Source organism: Lolium perenne, chromosome 2 (genome assembly GCF_019359855.2).
Source record: "Lolium perenne isolate Kyuss_39 chromosome 2, Kyuss_2.0, whole genome shotgun sequence".
NCBI classification, from domain to species: Eukaryota; Viridiplantae; Streptophyta; class Magnoliopsida; order Poales; family Poaceae; genus Lolium; species Lolium perenne.
In genome coordinates this window covers 13,149,051-13,158,907 of record NC_067245.2, presented here as the reverse complement: position 1 = coordinate 13,158,907, position 9,857 = coordinate 13,149,051, and the positions used below count along the sequence as shown (strand labels likewise).

Genomic DNA, 9,857 nt, shown 5'->3' with positions numbered 1-9,857 from the left:
AATGGCAAAAACTAAGTTACGTAATTTGATAAGATTATTAATGCATAAGCGTGCGTGGTATTCATGATCACTACAAGAAGATATGGTTCTATCTTTATGATTAATTGATGGGCTATGCTACTTGGTATAAGGCTATACGTTCATTATTTTATGAAAATATTAGCTGAATTCATGTGATCATGTTACATGTATGCTACATTCATCTAGGGACAATGATTTTTCTTTGACATTTTCTTGTTTAAAAACAGCATAACTTTGAGCTGCACCAGGACAATAATTTAAGAGATTGAATAAATCCATCAGCTCAGTCCACAATTTTTTTTATTTACATTGGAAAATGATCTCTCCTCCTCAAAATGGGCTTTCGCCCCGCTATATTAATATAGCAACCAACCGATATAATGAAACAGCTGGGGCCGCAGCACAACCGAGCCCAAACGAAAAGACAAAGAAACGAAAAAGAAACTAATGCCGACACAGGCAGATTGACGAAAACGAGGATGACTCCGTAACCGTTGCGCCCTCCGGAGAAGTACAACCACGCTCCTAGCACGCCGAGACACCACATACCAAGCAGCACCTTCAACAAGGGAACGACGACGCCGACGCCGTTGTTGCCCGGACTAGGCCTAGGGTTTCCCCCGGTACGCGGAAGGGATTGGGGAGGAATACATCCGACGCCCTTCAGGAAGGAAGGCGGCACCCGCAGGCGTCGCCGCGTCGGAGTCGGACATGCCGACACGGATTTCTCCTGACCACCAAACCCACCACCCTGAACGCCCCGACGTGCTCCACCAAACATGCCACCAACCAGCACACGCCACCACGGTCTTGTAGTCACCCTCGCCGTCGCACTATAGTCACCGGGACAGGGCCTAGAGGGAGAGACGACAAGCATCAGGGATGGGGGTAGCGGTACCACAACCGGGAGGGAGGGAACTACCTCCACCGCTTTCGCGGTCGCCGACCAGACATGGCAACGAGGGCAAACCAGGCCCGAACTGGCCCGACCGGGCCCAAACTGGCCCGTAAAGCCCTACTACCAAGCTGCAGCAGGCCGGCCTCCCGCCACCCATCCACCGCCGCCGCACCATCTCCGCCGCCAGGGAGCACCGCCGGCGCGCCGAAAACGCAGGCAGCCCGCCCAGCCCATGTGGGCCCCGCCTGGGCCAGATCTGGGCCGAGCAGGCCCTGCCCGCGCCGCCCGCCTTCACTGCTCCGCCGCCAAGTAGCAGTGCCGCAGCGAACGGGTGTCTCACACCGCAGCGGCCCGAGTTCCAGCGGTTCTGTCTAATTTTTGGAAAATGATCTCAGCCCTGACTTAAAATAAGGGTTCAATTTTTCATCTTGTGTTGTCCTTTCGCTTCAGCCTTCAAGTGGGCTTGTAATATGATGTGACTTCTGTTAGAGCTCAATTCATATATACTCAAGAGGAGCTGCAATTTTTTTTCATCTCGTGTTGTATTTTCGCTTCAGCCTTCAAGCTGGCTTGTAATATGATGTGACTTCTCTTAGAGCTTAATTCATATATACTCAAGAGGAGCTGGATTTTTTTTCCTGAAAATTGCTATTTTGGCGAGAACAAAATACTAGAGGCCATGAAATCAATAGGTTTCCTTTTGCAGAACATACAATTACATTGGTTCCTTTTCCGTTTTACAAAAAAATGTTGTCTGTGTCTAAATTCTTGCTTTCTGAAACCTAGCTGGCAGCAAACTTGTGTTCACTACTGATAACGATAGCATACAATGCGCATGTGTGTGTGTTGCTTGTTGCTTGTGCGCACAAGCATTGTAAGAAAAGGTGGGTGCTGGTGACTTGGTATCGTTTTATGTAGTCTCCCTCCAGACCAGAAGTCTCATTTGCTGTCCAACTACTATACAAGGAAAAATTGTGTGTACTTACTGTCTTTCCTAGACTTCAGATTTTTGTATACACAGTACATGATATTTATCATTTTTTTTTTAGATCAAAAGGGGCAAAAAAAGCCCCCCGGTTCCATTGACATGCAACCAAGGTTTCACATAGACTCAAATTCATAGAGCTATGTTCTGGAATAACCTGTCAAAATTTAATTGTTCTTTTCTAAAGCTGATTTACCTGGAGCAAGCGCGGGAACAAACTTGACATGACAACCAAGAAAATTTAGAAGGATGTGGAGCAACCAGGAAGGACTTCAACTCAGTCCTCGGTTTTGTTTGACTGAATGGTATTTCCAGTCTTTAACAGTTGTTGTAAACAGTGAAACAAGCTCTGTGTAGCATCAATGTAGAATATTTGCATGTTTAACTTAAATGTACATTTTTTTACAAGATCCGCACCCAATTATTCTAAAATAGCTTACGCTATTATTTTCTCGAGATGGACGGGCGCTGCAACGCGCGCTTTCATGATCTAGTGAGTATTACAACAAGATCCATCACCACATCTATAAAAAATAAAATATTACAACAAATCATCGCAAGGAATTATAAAAAAGCAAAGCTACAAAAAGTGGTTAAGCAACATTTTTATTGCAATTTGATTTACAGTTAAAATTGTCAATAATTTTAACAAAAACCTGTAATGATTACAACATAAACAATAGTCTATTACAACAAAAAATCCATATATTTGCAGAAAACGCAAAGTGGCCAATTAACAATTAATTTTCTATAGATTGAATTACAACAAAAATCACTAAATACTTTTACAAAAGTCGCAAACTATTACAATAAAAGTTCTACATGTTTGCAAAAAATATAAAAATCGTCAAGCAACAATTAATCTACAGATTGAATTACAACAAAAATCATCCCCCAGCTCTCTTTACAAAAGTCACAAATAATTACAACAAAAATCCATATGTTTCCAAATATGCAAAAGTGGCCAAGCAATAATTAATTTTATACATATTGAATTACAACAAAAATCATCAACTCATTTTACAAAAGTCACAAATGATTACAACAAAAATCCATATGTTTTTGAAAATATGCAAAGTGGCGAAGCAACAATTAATTTGCTACAGATTAAATTACAATAAAAACACCAACTATTTTTTTTTATAGAAAGTCACAAATGATTACTACGTAAAAGTGGTGCACAAAGAGGCGAGTATTTAGGTGGTCTTTGCGCCAGTGATAGAAAATGTGCATCATCCAGACTTCATTGTGTTGGAGTATCAATCTCGTCGGCGACGATTCCAGCTCGTCGGTACATCTCTATTGGTACATCTCTCCAAAGTCTATAATAAACTAAACAAAAGTATCACTCCGTTCCATAATATAATCCGTTTTAGGAAGTTTTGCTCAGAGCTCCGGTCTGATTATATTGGCGCGAGAGTGTACATGTAGTAGCTGAGTTACATTCTGATGCCATCTTCAATTAAACCCGTACATAGGTAGTAGTATGGTAGATATGTGTGACACATCGGTTATAAAAAATATTGCATGCACGTGTAGATAAAAAAGAATTCATGCAACCAAATAGTAATGGTAGAGGCCAACGAAACAAGAAACTGCTTTGCATGCATGCCTAGTCGTACTGCTCATGCCATAATGCGTGTTATTTCAGCTGAAAAGGACCGAGCAAGTGGACCTGCTTGAGCGTCAAAGGGTCAAAGCACAGGGTTGGGGAGAGGTGGGGTCCGCTAAAAAGAACGTGCGAGAGAGGGAGCACTACATGCGCGATCGAGTTGGGACGAGCGATCGGCGCGCGGGATCGGTCGCCCGATCTCAAGCATTTCCCTTAGGCAAAACACTCGACTGTACTAGAACCCGTGGTCTAGAAATACGACACATATACTGCATGCACTTGGCTAGGTCAGATGCAAGCAGGACATTGACATAAACGGAGCCTCGCAAAGCACCAGAGATGCGGCCATCGCCGCCGCCACGGTAAAGCCTAGATCGCCCTTAAAATTGCCATAGCGAGAAGAAAACGGTTCACGAACACACCACGTGCACTAGGGAGCCGGACTTCCATAATTCAGTGCTCCCGATGTATTAAAAGGTTCTGAGAACGGAGACTCGAGCGGGCAAGACCAGCTGCACGCGACCACAGGCGCGCCGCCAGCTTTGGAACACATAGCTTTGCCGCATGCCACGATTTCTCAAGACATCTTCACCCAACTGTTTGCAATTTCTTGCCGTGACGTTTGCTCGATTATTAAATGATGATGGTGACCAATTGATCATCGAACCTTCTTCCAAAAAAAAAAAAAACTCAATACCATTCAAAAAAGAACAAGACTCAATCCACTAGTAATTTGGAATTGCGGCATGTGCGAGGACTCTCGGCGGGTCTCCTGCCCTAGGACATAATGGCTATTGCTATATAGTTGATGCCTTCAGTTCGAGCCTCGGACAACCCAACAGAGATTATAGAACTCTTTAGTCTAAAGTATAATGAAGTTGTGCAAGCAAAATGGAACAAAATGCTGGCTAAATATTACTATTTGATACAAAAACCAGTGATTTCTATAGTTTTTGCCCTCGATGGCTTCATGTCCTGCCATTCCTTGCTTGATTAGCCCGTATGTTGTTTGACTTCTCTTTTGGTGCTAACCTTCGTTGTGTTTGATCTGTTTGTTTTCACAAGTTTCCCTCTTGGACGCTTGATAGTCTCGGACCAGCTTGTTGATTCTCCCCTTTTATTCTTTATTGTTTTGTTCTTGATGTTTTGGTGCTCATTTGGTGAGTCCGAGCCTGTAGAGGTGTCGTCGTCGGTGTCTCTGTCCTCGCCTATACCAGCATAAAAATATAAGTTATTATGGAGGCCATACAAATTGATCTTGGATCAACTAGGCCTACCACAGAGTTGCACACACAATTTTCCAAATGAATCACACACAAGCTGTATGCACTAGTATTAGGTAGATGGATAGAAGGCTAATATTACATTGGTGTTAAAGTGGTCTTGGAAGATTTACAGATTCAGCCAATAGTGTTTTCAAGAGAAATCATACCATGTTTTGCTACTGCTCAAAACTAAGCACATTTTTTTTCTTTCAAAATGGGGATTCCCCAGCCTCGCATCAAGTGATGCATACGGCTTCCTTTATTAAAACTAAGCACATGGATGATTGTATGTACTTGAAACCAAATAGAGCCGAATGGATAGAAAGATCAACATTTGGTTGGGAAAAAAACTGCACGTACAAGTTGTACACTTGACATGAAGATAATATCTTTACATCAAATATTTATCGAAAGTTTAGAAAAATGGCATACAGAGGCATTGGGTAACTTTAAAAGGCTCATATTTGATTACATAAAGTCGGGTGAGCAATGAATGTAAACTAGACTAGTGTACTAATGGATACCATGAGATAGATTATAAAAAACAAACAATCGAACCTTTAGGCAACACATTCACACATAAAGAAGATGGTTAAATTTAACAAGTACAGTAGTGTGCTTGAGGTATTTGCTTTGTTACTGGACGTCTATGTTCTGACATCACAGGGTAATTTCTCTATATCCTTGTAATGCAAGAAAAGTATTAACCAGGACTACCCATGATGGAAGAACCTAAGGAAGAGAATATGAGCAACATATGTAGGGATAAAAAAGGGTACTATGATATATCACCGATAATGAGGAACTTACTGCTATATGATGTTTGGCCATTGCAGTTTATTTTCTCCCTTTGTGCTGGCCCTCTTGGTTTTGGTGAACTTGCACGTGTTTTAGCATACTTCAAAATATTTGCTAGTCTCTTGTGCAAACTCTCATGCTACGAAAATAGTCAGTTAAACATATGCATTATATGAAGTATCAAATATCTGTAAAGAAATTATTTTGTTAACAGAAATATCTGAAATGGCCTAGGCGTGTACTGATTCCGAAAATAGCACAAAAGATAATTGCATGAAATAAATGTGAAAAAGATTTACCTTTCGCCTACTTTTGCAATACCTTATTACTTGCAAATGAAGTGATACATACTGAAGGATATATTCAATTTTTATAAGATGTGATAGTTTGTATCAAACATGCATGTTCCCATGTAATATTCTTTTATTTTCACGAATTGTGAGTCATAAACGCGGAAAAGAAAAATACTACATTTCATATTCTGCCAAGTCAAGCAAGTCTAAACAAAACAAAAATCTAGGAAGAGGTACTGGCGTAAGGATAATTACTAGTATATAAAATGGAGGCTCATTTTACCAGATCAGCAGATTTTTCAAAAGAGTACAAGTCATGGACACTTGTCTTTTGAATAAATTTACGTTTTGTGACTTCCCCCGTTTCAAGAAATCTAATTGCAGCCTTCAGAGTACGGAAGACATATTGGGTAACAGGATCCGTATAGTACTGCACAATAACAGCGATTAGAAGATTCAAACAAAAACGAAGGTTTTTAGTTGTCATTTTTTATCTATACCAGATATTTCTTTATTCCCGTCCTTGTCCTTGTTCTTCTGTATACTATCTCTTTGACCCATCCTTGTGGCAACTCAGGTAGGTTGAACTCCAGCAAGGCTAGAATCTACAATATAACAATACAAATTAGTTTCAGAGTATCAAATCATTTAAGATATAAATTTTTAGTTATGTAGCGGAAATAGTGATGGTAAGAAATACACATTATCTTGAGAGTTTGTGTCGCATTGTCCATCTGTAACACATTCAGTGATCTTCATTTCCTCAACAGAGAGTAGTACATCTTCTTTAGAGAATACACGTACTCCCATTGCAGGGTGGACATAAAACTGCGGAAAATATACACACAATGTTATAATCAGATAAAAAAGTATGATATGAGTAAATTTATTGTTGACATTTGATGTTAGTCTTTTACTGTACATACGTTCTATTTCTCATATGACCCTTGATTGTTAGCCTAGTAAAACATATAATGCTTGCTTAATTCACATCCAATCATCTACACTTAATGCTCTCACATGTGGAAAGCTGAATGAACCGTTGATAATCGTTCCTCGCCCCAGAGGCAATTATAGACAATCAACACGCATTGAGTTAGGAAATTACAAGAGTTTTTCGGTTTGAATGCAACTGTTGTCCTGGAGTTTCACTTTGTACACTAATTATACCATGAATACCATCAAAGATGAGTTTTCATAATTTTCCATATGACATGATAAAAGTCAAATGGATTAGATGTTCATGCAACCAAATAGGTAATCATGAAGATATATATTCCGAGAATACTTCTCATGAAAACTCTAATGGTACTATACATTGGAACCTTACCAAATAAAGTTTTTGGACCTGCGCGGCAATCCAGGGCGCAACCTACTTGCAATTTATAGCGGCAACCCATTTCAAACGGCTGGGATTGCGACCTTGGCGCCCACGCTAAGCCCCATACCCCCTTGCGCGAGTTGTAGATGGCCTTAGTAGTTAAATTAATAAAGTGATTATGTGCTTTCTAGAAAATCATTCATTGAGGAACAGATATAGTACTACAAGATATTTTAAAGGAAGAAAAAATATTACCTTGAACATCTTATCCATGTTCTCACCCCCAGCTCTAATCTCATCCAACCACCCCTTTGGAAGCCATTCGTTCACCTTCTGCATATTACCACAACAGAGTGATCCACACAAGGGTCATGGTTATATGTAAAACAGAAATACAGAATGACTTCACCACCAGACTAAGAAAAACATACATCCAGTGCAGCGGACTTCTTAGATTGTATCCAATGCTCATCCATCTCAGAGAAGAGATAGTTCAGGACCTCCGCCTTCATCCTGAATCCGGACCCTGACACGGGAGAAACGAAATACTGGAAAGAAAAAGTAAATTACATATCTGAAAAACAGAACAGAAGAACAGAAGAAAAAAAACATGTATAGAGAATGTTCAGGTGTTAAAAGTAATCTATCTCAGGTGAATACAAGGTTGGCATACCTGGTAGGGAGCCCATCCTCACCATGTTTGACCTCCATAACCCAGCCATCGGGGAGCCAGTCTGGTCGGTGCTCCACACCTTCTTCCTCGTTCTTCTTGACATTCATTCTCTCAGTCTGTGATCGATCAGTCCCTCTAAACTGTCTCCCTTCTATCTGTCAGCCTAAACCCTCTCTAGTCTAGATATAAATAGAGGAGCAAGGGAATTTATGTACAGCTATTTCATTTATTGTGGTGGTCAAAATTGGAAGGGTTTGAGTGAGGCGATCTATCTAGCTATGCACAGGCAATTTATTGTGGTGGTCAAAATTGGAAGGGTGTGAGTGAGGCAATCTATCGACATGCGTTTCTTACCAAAAATAAAGAGGCCGAATATCAACCTACCCACCTTTCCAAAAAAAAGAAGGGCTCCTTAACTCGGCAGAAGAACCAAATTCTGGTTTGTAATAGGAACGCGGGTCCTGTTAACTTTGTAGTATATCGCTATCTCGTTTCCCGCCTTCCGATGAGCATTTGCATGCGTACCTAGCTCTGATCTCTATCCAGAATTCCAGATTTCTCTCTCTCCAAACTAGACGGTAGACGCCGACTTTCTTTAAGAAAATCAAACTACTTGTTAGCCTAATTAATAGATTGATTGATTACCTAATAATAATAGTTACCAAGAGCGTCCGAATTTTGACATGACCATCACAGATTTTTTGATATATTTTTTCCAAACAATGATGAATAAAAGTGACTACACTATATGTGCCAAACTAGCCAGCCAGCCACATGTTTGATTAAAGACAACTGATGCAACTTAAGATTAGATGAAACTATTACACAAATTGCAGGTTCTGGAATCGACTGAATATTACGAGCTAGCCTTGATGAAAACACTCCTACTCCCTCCGATCGCATTTAATTGACACAAAGCTCGCCAATGTGTACATACGTATCATACTGTGCCAACATCGATCAATACCGAACAGAGGTAGTACTATGTTAACACAGCAGCAGCGCATAAACACAAGAAGACGGAGCAAAGCAGCAGCCAGAGTCACCAAGACACACGGCGGAGTCTACACGAGGCCAAGCCTCCTGGGACGTCACCCTCCCGTGCCTGCACATACACACACAATCAATTAAGTTCTTGGAGCAAATTTCTACAGCTCTTCAACAAAAGAAGCTCTGCTGATATATAAGACTGGCAATCCATAAGAACACCACAGGCCATGCATTGCATTTGCCATATACAAAGACAAATGATTTATAGTAAGTACAGAACTGCTACATAGCTGAATGATCACTAGGAGTGCATACAAGCAGATTCAGTGGAGGCGAGCATGCTACATCACGTCCAGATTGCATAGCTACAAAACCATGTGAGCTAGCCGAACCTAAACTAACCAGCCTAATCAAATTTCCATTGGAGATCATCACACAATACTAAACCCAAGCACTGCCAATAAAAATGCTAAATCGACACAAACAAGCTCTGCTGACACACACATCCATAACAACACCACAGGCTGTGTTGCAATAAACAGCCAGATTATGCCACTCTGTACATTTCAATAAGTGGTCACCTTTCCGTACCACGAAATGGGTACACATCACTCCTATACAACAACCTCACCTGATGCATGGCATGCCACTAAACAGTTCAATATATAGTCCAGTTCGGGTCAGCGGCTCGAGGCCCGAAACCACAAACTTACCAAAACCCATGAGAGTCAAAGAAGAAGGCCACCTCTGCCATCAGGCCCATCACATGGCAGCAAGGGCCAGGGGCGAAGAAATCAAAGCCTAGGGCCAGACGGGCTACATGGTCCAGCTACCCTGACTGTCGTTTAGTCCTCCATATTATCCTTGAACAAGGAGAACAAAGCATGGTCAGCAAAGCAAACACTCCAAATAGACGCCACCAAGCCAAATTTGAACTGATAAAAACACAATGGTTGCTGACAAGGCCTCTTAGTTTGGCAACAAAATAAAGGAGAGTTTCA

At 41.0% G+C, this 9,857-nt stretch overlaps 1 protein-coding gene across 1 annotated transcript; it reads right to left on the bottom strand.

Annotated features, from left to right (window-relative positions):
* Nucleotides 1-4,263: 4,263 nt before the first annotated feature.
* LOC127331216 (uncharacterized) lies at nucleotides 4,264-8,009 on the bottom strand. Its single transcript, XM_051357289.2, has 8 exons — nucleotides 7,863-8,009; nucleotides 7,625-7,741; nucleotides 7,449-7,526; nucleotides 6,575-6,700; nucleotides 6,373-6,477; nucleotides 6,156-6,302; nucleotides 5,592-5,718; nucleotides 4,264-4,724 (listed from the first exon to the last, which is right to left on the bottom strand). Exons 1-8 carry the CDS (start codon nucleotides 7,971-7,973, stop codon nucleotides 4,510-4,512), a joined length of 1,026 nt encoding a protein of 341 aa, XP_051213249.2. The 5' UTR covers nucleotides 7,974-8,009; the 3' UTR covers nucleotides 4,264-4,509.
* Nucleotides 8,010-9,857: the final 1,848 nt, after the last annotated feature.